Source organism: Notolepis coatsorum (assembly GCF_963971535.1).
Source record: "Notolepis coatsorum genome assembly, chromosome: 4".
In the NCBI taxonomy this organism is placed as follows: domain Eukaryota; kingdom Metazoa; phylum Chordata; class Actinopteri; order Aulopiformes; family Paralepididae; genus Notolepis; species Notolepis coatsorum.
Window position 1 is genome coordinate 74,976,933 of NC_140168.1, and position 16,284 is coordinate 74,993,216.

The 16,284-nt window shown below is 44.5% G+C and overlaps 1 protein-coding gene across 2 annotated transcripts in view; it reads right to left on the bottom strand.

The window, feature by feature from the left end:
- Nucleotides 1-3,204: 3,204 nt before the first annotated feature.
- LOC311227787 (myocyte-specific enhancer factor 2D homolog) overlaps nucleotides 3,205-16,284 on the bottom strand; it is a 125,675-nt gene continuing 112,595 nt past the window's right edge. Inside the window, exons 10-12 of one of the 2 annotated variants that reach the window (XM_084313596.1) lie at nucleotides 15,982-16,050; nucleotides 8,640-8,690; nucleotides 3,205-7,524 (exon numbers count right to left, since the gene is read on the bottom strand). In XM_084313596.1, coding sequence (XP_084169722.1) covers nucleotides 7,116-7,524; nucleotides 8,640-8,690; nucleotides 15,982-16,050 — 529 coding nt within the window. In that variant the 3' untranslated portion in view covers nucleotides 3,205-7,115. The remainder of the gene's footprint in view (nucleotides 7,525-8,639; nucleotides 8,691-15,981; nucleotides 16,051-16,284) is intronic. The other variant, XM_084313597.1, reaches the window with a different exon arrangement.

A 16,284-nucleotide genomic window follows, 5' to 3' on the forward strand; every position in this document is an offset into this window, starting at 1 on the left:
GTTCAAAGAGGCAGTTGTTCGGGTGGCTGGAGTCCTTGATGATTCTCTTAGCCTTCCCCCTGCACCGCTTGTTGTAAATGTTCTGGAGGGTGGGAAGCCCCCCTCCAATTGTGCGTTCGGCTGAACGTGTCACTCTTTGTAGTCTGCTACGGTCTTGTGCAGTGCTATTCCCAAACCAGGAGGTGATGTTGCCAGTCAGGATGCTCTCGATTGTACATGAGTAGAAGTTCCTAAGGATCTTCTGACTGACTTGGAACTTCCTTAGGCGCCTGAGGAAGTAGAGGCGTTGTCGTGCCTTCTTCACAACACTGTCAATGTGTGTGGTCCATGTCAAGTCCTCGGATATGTGGGCTCCGAGGTACTTGAAACTGTTCACTCTCTCAACCGGTGCCCCGCCGATGCTGAGGGGGCTGTAGTCCTTGACCCCCGACCTCCTGAAGTCCACAATCATCTCTTTTGTTTTGCTGACGTTCAGGGAGAGGCAGTTCTCCTGACACCACTGTGACAGATTCTCTACCTCTTCCAGGTAGGCCCTCTCGTCGTTGGCAGAGATCAGGCCCACCACTACTGTGTCATCAGCAAATTTGATGATTGTGTTGTTGTTCCGCTGTGCCACGCAGTCATGTGTGTACAGGGAGTAGAGGAGGGGGCTCAGAACACAGCCCTGGGGGGCCCCTATGTTGAGCGTGATGGATGAGGAGGTGCAGTTGCCTGCTCTTACCACCTGAGGTCTGCCCGTCAGGACTTTCCAAGTCATTCTTTACTTAATATTTGGAACTTGGGATGAGTTTTTCAATGTCATTTTTATATGAAGTGCCAAATATAATATAATATTAAATGTATTTGTAAAGTTGACTGGATTCATTCCTCTGCATCCTACATTTTCATGGCAGGTAGAAAAAGAAAAGGAAAAAAGACAAATGTTTACAATGTTCTTCATTGATTCTGGCTGCGATTCTGAGTTGAGATAATAATAATTTCTTAGATTTATATAGCGCCTTTCATGAGACCCAAGGTGATTAACAGTGGGGGGGGGGGGGGGGGGGGGGGGGGCAACTAAGGGGAAGGAGATCAGAGGAACAATTAAGTAAAAAAAAAAATTAGAAAAAAGAAAAGAGGGAAGTCAGGCAGAGTCATTAATACATTTGGTGAAGAGGTGAGATTTGAATTGAGATTTGAAGGACTCCAGGGATGTTGCAGATGTCTGGATGGAGGGATTTCCGGAGGGTGGGTGCGGCAACAGAGAAGGCTCTTGGACGGACAGTGCGCAGGTTGGTGGTGGGGATGGAGAGGAGACCGGAGTCAGAAGACCGCAGCCTCCAGGGGCGGGATGGAGGAGGTCAACTATGTACCGATAAGATGAGTCTAATGCAGAGGGGTTATAAAGGACCAGACCAGTCTTCTTGATGTGTGGGTTCCAAGTCATTCTTGCCTTGATACGAAAATCAAGGTACCCTTCCTTTTTCAGAATATTTTATCATTGCTGAACAATGTAGTTACGGTATATTCTTCCATATTCGCACTAATTGGCTTCCAGTGTATCTGAAAATGTGTCTCAAATGCCACATGAACTGAAGAAAGTCACCACATCTGACGAAAATGTCACGTTAACATCTTATGTGTCACTTGTCTTCTGAAAAGTTTTACTAGTGATATAATACAGTATCTGAGGAAGAATTCCTCATCCTTTTTAGACACTGTATTAAGGCACAATAGAGCAACCTTTCAGGAAAATAAACGCACCTCAGATGTTGGCGTGACATTTAGACACATGTTACTTTCATGAGTTTATGTGGTTTATGTCATGAGAGATGATGGTTCCCAAGAAGCGGAAGGACTCCACAGTGTCCACTGGGGAGTCACACAGGGTGATGGGGTTGAGTGGGGCTGGATTCCTTCTGTAATCCACAACCATCTCCAGTGCCTTGAGACCTTTGAGCTCCAGATTGTTCTGGCTGCACCAGGTCAGTAGATGGTCAATCTCCCACCTGTATGCAGAATTATCCCCACCAGAGATGAGTCCAATGAGGGTGGTGTCGTCCGCAAACTTCAGGAGCTTGACGGACTGGTGACTGGAGGTGCAGCTGTTGACTATAGAGGGAGAAGAGAAGAGGGGAAAGAACACAGCCTTGGGGGGAACCTGTGCTGATGGTCTGGGAGTCTGAGGTGTGTTTTCCCAGTCTCACATGCTGCTTCCTGTCAGCACAGGCTCCTGGCCCTTTAAGAAGAATGACTTGGAACCCACATGTCAAAAACACTGATCCGGCCCTTTAAGAAGAATGTTCTCTCCATCCTGTGTTATCTCTGCTGAGTGTGCCTGACCTGCACCTGCCCCGGCCGCGTCTATTTTCTTACCAACCCATTTCCAGTTCTGCGATCTGATTGGCCACTGACATTTCTGGTGCGATCTGATTGGCCACTGACATTTCTGGTCATGTGACATGTGCGCCCAATCGCGTGACGCCTGTTTCTGCGCCCATTTCCGCCTCGAACAGCCTACAAACTACCTAACGCCTAGTTTATCACTGGTTAAGCTTAGGCGACTCTTTCGAAGTTGGTTACGGTTAGAGTTTGGAATCAGGGCTGGTGTTCTATCGCCCTGCTCTAAGACAAACTCTAACCTTAACCAACTTCGAAAGAGTGCCTAAGCTTAACCGGTGATAGAAACAGGCGTCACACGATTGGCGCAGATGTCACACGACCAGAAACGTCAGTGGCCAATCAGATCGCAGAACGCGGAACTGGGTTGGTAAAAAACTAGACGCGCCCCGGCCGTCTCTGGACCAGCTAGCCTCATAAAATGTTTTTACCTTCTCAGTCTTCTATTATGTACTATGCTACTATGTATATTCTATCTATGCCTATACTACCTACTATGCTACTATGTCTATACTACTATCTATGTACTATACCTACACTACTATCTACTATGCTACTAAGCCTATACCTACTATGCTACTATACCTATACTACCTACAATGCTAATATGTCTATATACTACTAATGTATTATACCTATACTACTACCTACTATGTTTATACTACTGTTAACTACTCTCCAACACTGAATGTGTATATATTGTGGACTACGGTACAGTAAAGATCCATACCTTTGCATGGATCCATGAAGTTAAACCTCCCAGCTCTAGTCTAGATCTAGGTGTTTCACACTGAAGGTTTGGGGAAAGAAAACAGATCACAACCCTTTTTTCCACTCAGTTTGTCTATTTAATATATAAAATACGGTAAAACATACGCAAAAAGGAGAGGGGTTTCAAGGGGACTTGGATACTTTGGTACAACAAACACTTTTTTTTTGTAAAAGCGGTATAGAATTTTTATAACATATCAGTGCATACTTTGTATATGAAAATATACACAATGTATATCATTCTCAAAAAACAACAAAAAGAAGTTATTTCTTTACAACGAAAACCCAAAAAGCAGACTAGCTCAACACAATATATTAGCTATAAATTTCTTCTTTAGTATTTATGCTACATTTTTCTGAGTTTGTTTCAACTCATTTGTGATGCATGTCCTTTATAACGGCGCGTAACATGATCATCTTTGTTACCGGTAAATTCCATGCATGTACACCTCTCAAATTTCATGAATTACTAATTTTCCATTGTTTCCCCCCCGTTTTATAAATATATTCTATATCTTAATCAAAACTGCAGCATTTAAACTGGTATCTTCCTTCATTGCATTTGCTCATACCACAACAACTGATCGTGCAATTCTTAGCAAGTTGTTTAAAAAACAGGAAACCAGCACTATATATATGTTTATCATAAGGTCAATCAAAAAAAATTTAAACAAACAAAAAAAAACATTGGCTATCCTACACAAAATAGCAGTCAAATAAAAGCTTCATAATAATATCATTATAATAATAATAATAGACAATGGAACTGTCACCAGCACAAATTAACAATTGTGAGAATCTAAAAAATATTGTACACAAGAAACGAGGAGGGGGGGGGGGGGGGTGCAGGGGTTTAATTTGTCATATAGATTGTCATTGAGACTACGTAGCTAGATTGGACAGAGACCTTTTGTACATGAGCGCCCCGCACCTGGCAGGATGGGCAAGGCAGAGCGGTGTGGTGTCACACATATTGCGGGGGTCGACCGCCTCCTTGTGTTTCAGTGGAAACACAATGTTTGAGGGGGGGGGGGGGGGGGGGGGGGGGGGCAGAGAACGTTGGAAGTGATCATGATTAGGCGGATTCTCGGTTGAACCGATTGTGTTAAGATGTCGCCCTCCGTTAGGTCCGCTGTAGAGTTGGCTGAGACGAGTCGGACCCAATGACATCAATGAAGGACGCCAGCATCTATTCTACACGCACCTGTTCCCTTTGCTACACATTTCACCTAACGTGGCTATCTGTGCGCCACCCCCAACAGGAAACCATTTCACCTGACGTGGCTATGTGTGCCACCCGCCACCCCCAACTGAAAAATGATATGGCAGACATGTTTGGATTTTGAACATCCTCACAAGACCAACGATTTTTTAGTAGAAATTATGATATGATAGTTCAAAGAAGGCAAGGTATATACGATTGCCGTAGAGTACTTGGCAAGGTTATGTCAATTTGACAGAATCTTATGCTATGAAAAAGGTGGTAGTCTGTAAATGTCATTGCTCAATTCGAAGGCCAATGCGTGGATTTCTTAAACAGTCATTCTTTAAATGATCCAACAGAGCTCTTCTTGTAAACGAGTTGCTTCCGCTTCCAATTTCCACACAAAAAGACAGCATCTTCTGTTGTTGTTCAACAATCTACAGGCTGAATACATTTCCTACATTTTCAAAGTCAGATTTGGCAAAGTTGTAATGAGTCCGACCTCCTTTGATTGATAGGTTAGCTAGCTCATTAGATTTCGAGGTAGATTGTATCGACCTGAAACACAAGGGCGTGTCTTACGTGGAAGAAAACAGGATACACAATCTCCTACTGTGCTCAATAGCGCCAAGTCATCAACCAGTGGTCAAAAACTATATCGGACAACTTTAATTCCCGGAGGAAAACGAAGAATGCTTGTATTTTGTCATTTGACCATTACATATTTACTTGTATGGATGGACATTCTGGATGAAGGTCTGCGAGGACTGAAGCCTTAGCAACGGATAATAGTCATGTCCTGGTCGTGTGGGCAGCATGCAGGACTATATTTAAAACGTTATTCCTCGATGTGACTCGTCCATGTTCTGCTGTTTACTGATGACGTGTTACTTTTCTTTGACCGTGGCTTCAAGGGAAATATAGTGACACCACCTACCAAGCGAGCTTCCATGAGTGAGTGAGTGAGTGAGTGAGTGAGTGAGTGAGTGAGTGAGTGAGTGAGTGAGTGAGTGAGTGAGTGAGTGAGTGAGAGACAGAAGTGCACACACACCATCAACACTAGTATAAAGATAGGATTACTGAAACACGTTCCACTCCCTATAGCACTGTTAGTGGCGGCAGACTCTGCCCCCCCTTCCTGCGCTGGAGCTCAAAACATTGTCAAATTCACACTCATATTAATGCAAACGGATCCACTGAGAGTTTAACACATTGCTTGTTTTTAGGGATATCTAGCAACGTCTATGTAAATATAGTCAGAGTTATGTACACACACGTCATCCAAGCCCAAAAGCTAGATTTTTTTACTTCGCTGCCAACTGAGGCTGTAGAAATATAGAAAATAATTTTTTTTCTTTTTCACTTTTCTTTTCCGAAACACAGCAAAAGGAGCTAAGGAGAGCTAGAGAGAGAGATAGCTAAAGAGGACACCAAAGCTTGTTTTTGTATAAGGAGTGATACTTCTGAATGACTAAGCCGACCTTCAAGACAGACTCTCAAAACACAGACGGATAGAGAACACTTGGACTCGGAATAACCGGATACTTCCCTACCGAGAAGCCACCGCGGGGGATCCCAACAGCTTCTGGACTACGCGTTAGAGGACGGTGTCTACTCGCCCTACAGAGTCAGATTTAAAGTTCCGTCGTAAAAGTTGAGTGTCGAGGGGGAGTTCTGGCGTGACGATTTCCATCGAAAGAAAATCCAAAAAGGGGAGAGACAACGGGTGCGAAGAGGGACTCGGAGATCCGACTGAACGGAGGAGAAAGCGGCGGCGGATTCAACGTCTGAAAATTGTTTCTTATACAGTTTCATATATAGTCGTCGTTTAAGTCATTGCTGTGACAAGTGTGATGTTTTCCAGCGTCCCCCCCCCCCCCCCCTCTGTGCGAGAGGCATTTGGCATTTTAGGAGAGGAGGTCTGTGTCGGCAAGGCGCTCGGCTCCGCGGCGGGCAGCTGAATACGTGACCGTCGAGACATGAATGGAGCTGGCCGGGGCGGAAGTGGATAGGTTTAAAACACGTGGGGGAGAGATGATATCCGTTCACCCTTGTTCACCTGCCGTCTGTCGAGCCGACGAACCGGGACCACTCCAAATAAAGTGAATTCCAAAAAGTGCATTCTGGAGGGCGATCTCTTCAAAAGAACAGACGGTACGACGTCGGATTTCGTAAGAGGCGGGAGGCGACGGTAGATATGGCAGAAGTTCTGTAATGTAGCTGAGCTGCTGGCGCCGGTCACACCGTGAAGCCGACGGAGAAGAGCTTGACAAAAAAAATTAAAAAAAACACGCAAATGTGATGCTTCACTGTGAGTCTGCCCCCCGTTGGTCGATTCAGTTTCACATCTGGTAAAAAAAAGAAACACTGAAAAACCATGCATGTTTGTTGTTGTGTGCCCATCGACAGAAACCACTGTGACGGGAGAGTGCGTTCAAGCGAGAAAAGGCTTCCGAGATTCTCTTGTCTCCAAAAAAGTCCACACCCTCTGCCCGGAACGGATGGATACGCTGTGCCGTCCCCCTCCCCCCTCGCTTTATCAAGCACTGTCCCCCAGATGAAGCGCTGATGCCTGGGTCTGAGTGTGTTAGCGCGATAGGGGGTAGGCGAGTGGTCAGTCTTGGATAGAGGCAGATGTGTGTGATGCTAGTGTCTCGTGGTAGTGGAAGGGTGGGGGAGGGTTCGGGGTGAGTGCGGGTGTTGGGGCGGGCGGCAAGTGTCACTGGGGGGTAGGGGGGGGGCTTGGACCTGGTCTTGACCTCTATGTGACCCAGGTGTCCAACCTCATGCGCTTAACGTTCCCCGCCTCCTGCTCCGCCTCGCTCTGCTGCCTGAGGAGCTCCGCGGAGGGGCTGAAGTCAGAGGGCAGGGAGCGTCCGGACGGCCTCACGGTGCTCAGGCTAGCGGCCCCGCCGGCTGCCGAGTCGTCGCGGTCATTCCCCTCGTAGGAGCTGGCGTTGCTGCTGACGCTGTCCGCCGGTGAGCGGCCCGTCGGGGGCTCCAGGCACAGCAGGGAGCCGGGGTACTGGGGCGGCGCGGTCAGCACCTGGGAGGGCGGCGGGCAAGGGGTGCTGCGGTCTCGGCCGGGCGACACAGGCTCCGACTTGATGCTCACGTTGGAGTTGGTGTTGACGGTCAGCATGGCGCCCTGGGCTATGTGGCCCACCGGCCTGAGGGGGAGAGCGGGGGGGAAAGACAGAGACACACAGCGGGGACATGGAAGATAGGGGGGGGCAGGATGTAGGAGGAAGAGAACAGGAGAGAAGGAAGATGACAAAAGAAAAAGAGGTCACACAAAAATATAATTAGTTACTTGGATGAAAGCTCTCGTGACAAACTGGAAGCTCGTTTCAGACCCACAGCCCACATTTACAAGGCAGAGCACCAACAAGGAACAGCGACACCACCCGAGCTCTAAACGACCCAAGCACCTACCGCCTCGACTGTCCCCCCCCAGAAAAATCCACACAAACAGCCCAAACAAGCATGAAATGGTTTTGTATGACTGGGTGATTTGCAATGATGAGTCAGCGATGGTGTAGAAAGAAACTCCAAATGGAAGAACATGGCTGAAAGAGAGCTCTACAGTCTCTCTGGTTTCTCTCATGGTTGAAAGCAGAACTATAGAGCTCTACAGTCTCTCTGGTTTCTCTCATGGTTGAAAGCAGAACTATAGAGCTATACAGTCTCTCTGGTTTCTCTCGTGGTCGAAGCCTCTGTGAATACACACTTCGTATCGTATCGTTCCTTCACCAGACGATTGATAAAAGATTCTACATTTGTCCAAACATTTCCCTAAAAGGGCCTGCTACTGTAGAAAGGGAAGGGGAACTGAAGCACAGATTCAAAGACTTTTCCCCACAATGTGAATGTTTGAAGAAAAGATAAACATCTAAAAGTATCCCTTCAAGAAAAGCCATAACACCATGCACAACACAAAAATTACTTGATTCTCCAAGGATCATAAAACTGTTAACTGAACACATTAACTGAACGTTAATGAGGAGACCACTGGCTTCAAGGTTTCAATCTACTGAACCACTTTATGCTCTCAGTCAGATAATCCTGGGTTTCTATGCTGTGCAGTAAAAGTATTGTGGACCCGTCGTTGCTTTTCATTAGAAGCTACAACAACCATAGAGAGAACATTTGTGGAACCAGGGTGGCCAGCCTGAGCTCTATCTGGTCTTGTCTTTTTAACTGCAGACAGAACTGGACATGCTAGGGGGGGGGGGGCAGCCAAAAGCGCACAGACACACAGGAAACAGGAAGTGAGATACAGTACCGGCCCAACCACTCATCTCTACCCAAGAGCAGGTTGGACGGAGAGCAGACACTGTGGGAGGAGAGAAGGGAGATGTTGGAACTCTCGCCAAAAGGAAAAAAGGTGGATTTGAAGAAGGCATGTGTGATATAAAGTGAGTATGAAAAACAAAACCAAAGAAAATGAAATGTATAAACAAACAAATTCTGTGGTTCGTTGCTGTAATCATACACTGTTTTGGTTACAGGAACACATAGAACCACCATTTGATTAGGATGACGAGATTCTACACTGATGGGTTTTGCAAAGTAATCGCTGAAGTTATTATGGAAAGAAAGTAAAAGCGAGTACGATATCCTCTACTTAAAGGAACATGGCAACATTATGGGAAATCATCTTACCGTCTTCTCCAGTCAGACAAGAACATAGATAATAATTTCCTCTCTGTGTTACATTTTTGTCCCTTGTCAATTTAGAAGTTGATCTCTGATATCAATACTGTATATAAAACCATGCAGTCACTTTATAACATAAAAGGGATGCACCGATATAAAAATGTGCCACCGATACGATTGTTCAACTAACACAATCGGCCGATACCGATATTTGTGGCAAAAAATATATATAATAATATTCTAAAAATAAAAAATGTTAATACTTATTTTTTTTCTTTTTTATGAAACTACTGTATATTTGTATGTCTCTAAATGTTTTGATGAATTGAAAATGGAGGACCCTTATGTAAAAAAGCCGAAAGTCTTTTTCTGGTCTTCATCCTCCAGTCCACTGTTGTTGTATTGAGCTGTACTGTATTGTACCCATTCTGCAATCTGTTAATAAAGTTTTCAATCAATCAATCAGACAAATGTATAGAAAAGCTTTTATTATAACCATATAACAAAAAATTATATTATTGTTTATGAAAATGTTTTAGTCCTATGCTTGACTATTATTTTAGGCATGGCAACAAATAAAATAATAATAATAATAAAATGTTAAATAAATAAATAGGCTACACGTCTCTCTTTTTGTGTTACAAATTGTGCTCACCGATATGAACATAGGCCTCTTTACTTACTTAAAAAAAAGGAAACATCAATAAATATGTTTATGGTATTCTACCATGCCATGTGTGTTTTTATTTTATAATGCTCATGAGTCATGATTATTGCTGAAGTCTGAGTCATACAATACTCACTGGCTTTCATAACCTAACAGACTAACTTGTCTTGCTCAAGACTTGTTTATGAGTTTTAATAAGAGAGCACTATCTCTCTCAACCAAAGCAATGCAGGTAGACGGCAACAGAACAATTTTGATTGACAGTCGATTCTGCCAATTACGTCACACCGCTTGCACCCGCCTCTGCTGTTCTTACCACCAATCGGCAAGCGCTTATTCGTTGTTTACTTCCGGGAAGTCCGCCATTGATATTTACACGAGAGATCAACGACAAACATACCGTAGCTAATAACGTTAGCTCCCCGCCGGCCATGAGTAGACTACCAACGCTCTGCAGGAGTACCAAACGCGGCATAATGATTTTACTGCAACAAATGTTATAATAAAAGCTTTTCTATACATTTCTCTGATTGAAAACTTTATTAACAGATTACAGAATGGGTACAATTCAGTACAGGCTCTCTGAGCAAAGGAAGGAACTGAGATATGAATGACCAACAATGCTATATGGTCGAGTAAATAATATGCTGATGTTATTGAACGTGTAACTATATGTAACGTTAATTAATGCCACAAAACGAATGCCTTTGTTAATCATAAGTAACTTTGATGCAGTAGTGTGTGTGTGTGGGGGGGTGGGGTTGTGCAGGTCGCTTGACTGAAACTTTTTTCAAAGTTTGAACGTGTGGACCAGATTGACGCGACACAAATTGATGGATATTTATCGGCCACTGCCATCGGCAAATTCGAGCTTATCGGCCGATAGGACGATGGCAGTCAACAAGGCACTTATCGGCCGATACCGATACCCGACTGATATATCGGTGCACCCCTAAACATAACAGAAGACTACACTTTGGGCAGTGGAAACGGGCAAAAAAAGAAATCATTGCTACCTATTTCGAAGCGAAGTAAAAGAAAATATATATATTTAAAAAAGGTCCATCAACTTTGCTAAAGGAGACCTTTTCAACCATTTTATATTACTTCCTTGAATCTGTGGAACATGTTTGTTAATTTTTTGCCAATGAAACTAGTCTAAATCTATCATTAGGTAGGCAGTGTTCCTGGCTCAAAAAAGCACAGCTAATTAATTAATCAAAGCTAATTCATTCCATTGTGACATCATCAAGGGGATTCGAGCAATTCTGAACATGTTGTTAATCTGAAGACTTCATATCCTGGCCAAATAACAAGGAGTACATATGTAATTTCCCCCAAGGCCTAAATTACATTTTAGACTGACAAATCCATTTGACATAATATGTCCCATTTAAAATCAAATGTGCAAACTTGCAGCAGAAATGTGAATAAGGTTGATAGTTAGAAGATGTCGTCACTAGTCTGTCTCTGTGTGAGAGCTGAGAGGAGGAGGATGTAGTCACTAGTCTGTCTCTGTGTGAGAGCTGAGAGGAGGAGGATGTAGTCACTAGTCTGTCTCTGTGTGAGAGCTGAGAGGAGGAGGATGTAGATAAAGAGGGCTCACGCCTATTCACTTAGATCTCTAAAATATGCTAAAGGAAAAATATATGCACCGAAATATTATAGATATATACACAGAAATATTATAGATATAAACACTGAAATATTATAGATATATACACCCAAATATTATAGATATATACACCCAAATATTATAGGACAGCTTGGGTGGCAAGAATTCCCATTAGTCTCCATTTTCTTGATCTTTGTCAACAAAATGTATAATGAGTTATTGCACGTTATTAACCGTGCAATATTATTAGGGGCTCAACTGAAACCTTATTGCTTTTGTGCTGATTTATTATTATTATTATATTATTAATCTTCTTCAGAAATGTTTGATCAGATTCCCGTGAGATGGCATGAAATTCAGCCCATTGATGCAAGTGCTGCCCAATAAATATGACTGCAATCGGCCCTGATGCAGGCGCTCTATAGTTAAAGGTGAAAACGTTAAATCTTTAAGTCTCTAAGGATACACAATTCTACATAACTCAACAGATACACAACTCTACATAACTCAACAGATACACAACTCTACATAACTCTACAGATACACAACTCTACATAACTCTACAGATACACAACTCTACATAACTCTACAGATACACAACTCTACATAACTCAACAGATACACAACTCTGTACACAACAGCGGCACGTGATTCAGCATATTTCCTCAAAGGGAAACCTTTGATTCTCCCTTCTACCGCCCTGTTTCTGCATCTGAAAACACTCTGTTTGGAGGGCCAGTTGGAGGGAAGGAATCGGGACACACCCTACATGGCCACATGCAAAACACAGGGGTAAGGCTAAGGGGAGGGTGGGTATAAGGATCAACCCCGCTGACGTATGAAAACGGTCTCAATCAGGCATTCCAGTGTCTCAATGAGTTAACTATATTAGAACACAATGGACAACTTTCTCTGATTAGATCTTGGTGATCCTGGTTAAATGGACAGACCAATGTTCCCTGCAGACTCTGTTGCCATATATAGACCACCGCAACACTTCCGGTAATCTGAAATCATGGGAGAGAGAGCGGGGGGAGAAAATGAATGAATGTGGATGAGAGCCTTGACATTGAGTGGTTGTAGCTACGGCTGTGGGGGTGCTGGAGACACGATCCAATATACTTTTATACGCCCGAGTCTCCTGAACACGGAGCGACCAATTCCAAGTCGATCGGTATAAAAGTCGATTGGATCATGTCTCCAGCACCCCCACAACCATAGCTACAACCACTTAATGTCAAGGCTCTCATCCACATGCATTCATTTTCTCCCCCCGCTCTCTCCTCCATGAGCTCAATGTAATGCGGAAGTGCAGTGGTCTATTCCTCGCATTGAACAGCAACGTGCAACAAATGAGCCGGCTAATGGACTAGGAAGAGGCGGGTCTACTTCAAAAACCAGCCCCCTTCCACATGAGAGCAGACTATACTGCCTCATGACATCCCTCTCTCTCTGTCTGTCTCTCTCCCCGCGCCCCTCACTCTATCCTCTCTCTGTCTCTCTCTTCTCCCCCCCGCTCTCTCCTCTATCTCTCTCTCTCCTCTGTCTCTCTTCTCTCCCCCCTCTCTCGTACCAGGGGTGTAAGAAAACAGAATGACTTGGAACCCACATGTCAAAAACACTGGTCTGAGTCCTTTAACACTTTGGATGCCAGCCACGACATAACACGTGTTAGCAGGCCGCCCCCTGAATGCCCAGCACGACAATTAGCGTGAATTTCTTTTTATTAGCGATCTGAATTCATATTTCATCAACCGAGTCTACCGTTGGGAAACCAGCCTCATCAGGAGCTCAGATGTGAAAAAAGCGCCCCCTATCGTCTCCCAGATGGTAATGCACCCTTTTGGAATGGACTCAATGAAAATGGATGAAAAAAAAAAACTCCGGAATCCACATTTTACTTCTCACGCATGTAACCGGAGAAGATCCCAGTCATTGTGGACCATCAGAACAGCGTGTAATATGTCTTTACAGTATGTAGCGCTGGATCAATAAAAGGATCGATTTTTGGAATGGCGATCAGGAATTGGAATAATCTTTTTGGATACCATCTGATCTCAGGTAAGGAATCTATTTGACCAGTCTTAGGATAATCAGACCTGTTTTCACGGAGATATAAGCTTTTCCCCTATGTTTGATATGGCTGTTTGGCTGTGCGAGCAATCAGGAAATATATCAGAGCCGATATCAGATCGCCTATATAGCGTGCATACGTACACATATACTATCGATAATCTAGCGTTTATTTGAAAACGATTCATAAATAGGCCGAAAAATTTGAACGTTTTTTGTGTATTCTAGAATATTCCGTTTATTATGGAATCTTTTTAATTTTCCTTGAAAACGAGGGCTTTTCAAGATGCTATAAAACGGAAATGAACCGATAAAAAAACAATCCGCTTCGACAATGTTGACTGGAAAATGAGTCATTGATAAGCGACGGGCAGATTAGACACATAGCCATAATTTAAAACATAGATTAGGCGATATTAACGCTAACATTGAAGTGGATGCTGGGCATTCAAGCACTAAATCGTGCGCCCCCTGCTGGGCACTGAAAGTGTTAATGTATAAACATTATGTTCTCTGACCTAATGCACAAGTGTAAAGTTTCACTGCACATCTTCAGTGATTGCTGAGTAGATCAGTCCTGTCAGTATATTATTGGCCAAACTGTGGTCAAAATGTACAGATTTTATGATTAATCAAATCTCTAATCGCAATCAAATCATTGTTCGATTGAAACGCTACACACCTAGCACATACGCAGACACACATGTATGCACACACACGCACAGACAGACAGACAGACAGACAGACAGACAGACAGACAGACAGACAGACAGACAGACAGACAGACAGACAGACAGACAGACAGACAGACAGACAGACAGACAGACAGACAGACAGACAGACAGACAGACAGACAGACAGACAGACAGACAGACAGACAGACAGACAGACAGACAGACAGACAGACAGACAGACAGACAGACAGACAGACAGACAGACAGACAGACAGACAGACAGACAGACAGACAGACAGACAGACAGACAGACAGACAGACAGACAGACAGACAGACAGACAGACAGACAGACAGACAGACAGACAGACAGACAGACAGACAGACAGACAGACAGACAGACAGACAGACAGACAGACAGACAGACAGACAGACAGACAGACAGACAGACAGACAGACAGACAGACAGACAGACAGACAGACAGACAGACAGACAGACAGACAGACAGACAGACAGACAGACAGACAGACAGACAGACAGACAGACAGACAGACAGACAGACAGACAGACAGACAGACAGACAGACAGACAGACAGACAGACAGACAGACAGACAGACAGACAGACAGACAGACAGACAGACAGACAGACAGACAGACAGACAGACAGACAGACAGACAGACAGACAGACAGACAGACAGACAGACAGACAGACAGACAGACAGACAGACAGACAGACAGACAGACAGACAGACAGACAGACAGACAGACAGACAGACAGACAGACAGACAGACAGACAGACAGACAGACAGACAGACAGACAGACAGACAGACAGACAGACAGACAGACAGACAGACAGACAGACAGACAGACAGACAGACAGACAGACAGACAGACAGACAGACAGACAGACAGACAGACAGACAGACAGACAGACAGACAGACAGACAGACAGACAGACAGACAGACAGACAGACAGACAGACAGACAGACAGACAGACAGACAGACAGACAGACAGACAGACAGACAGACAGACAGACAGACAGACAGACAGACAGACAGACAGACAGACAGACAGACAGACAGACAGACAGACAGACAGACAGACAGACAGACAGACAGACAGACAGACAGACAGACAGACAGACAGACAGACAGACAGACAGACAGACAGACAGACAGACAGACAGACAGACAGACAGACAGACAGACAGACAGACAGACAGACAGACAGACAGACAGACAGACAGACAGACAGACAGACAGACAGACAGACAGACAGACAGACAGACAGACAGACAGACAGACAGACAGACAGACAGACAGACAGACAGACAGACAGACAGACAGACAGACAGACAGACAGACAGACAGACAGACAGACAGACAGACAGACAGACAGACAGACAGACAGACAGACAGACAGACAGACAGACAGACAGACAGACAGACAGACAGACAGACAGACAGACAGACAGACAGACAGACAGACAGACAGACAGACAGACAGACAGACAGACAGACAGACAGACAGACAGACAGACAGACAGACAGACAGACAGACAGACAGACAGACAGACAGACAGACAGACAGACAGACAGACAGACAGACAGACAGACAGACAGACAGACAGACAGACAGACAGACAGACAGACAGACAGACAGACAGACAGACAGACAGACAGACAGACAGACAGACAGACAGACAGACAGACAGACAGACAGACAGACAGACAGACAGACAGACAGACAGACAGACAGACAGACAGACAGACAGACAGACAGACAGACAGACAGACAGACAGACAGACAGACAGACAGACAGACAGACAGACAGACAGACAGACAGACAGACAGACAGACAGACAGACAGACAGACAGACAGACAGACAGACAGACAGACAGACAGACAGACAGACAGACAGACAGACACTCACCTCAGATTGGCAGCCAGACTGGAGACTTGACTACTCAGCTCCATGCTCTGTTTATCCACGCCCCACATGCTGTGGACAAGGGGAGAAGATACACACTTCAAGTACCATATTGACCCTGATAGAAGAGAACACACACTTCAAGTACCATATTGACCCTGATAGAAAAGAACACACACTTCAAGTACCATATTGACCCTGATAGAAGAGAACACACACTTCAAATACCATATTGACCCTGCTAGAAGAGAACACACACTTCAAGTACCATATTGACCCTGATAGAAGAGAACACACACTTCAAGT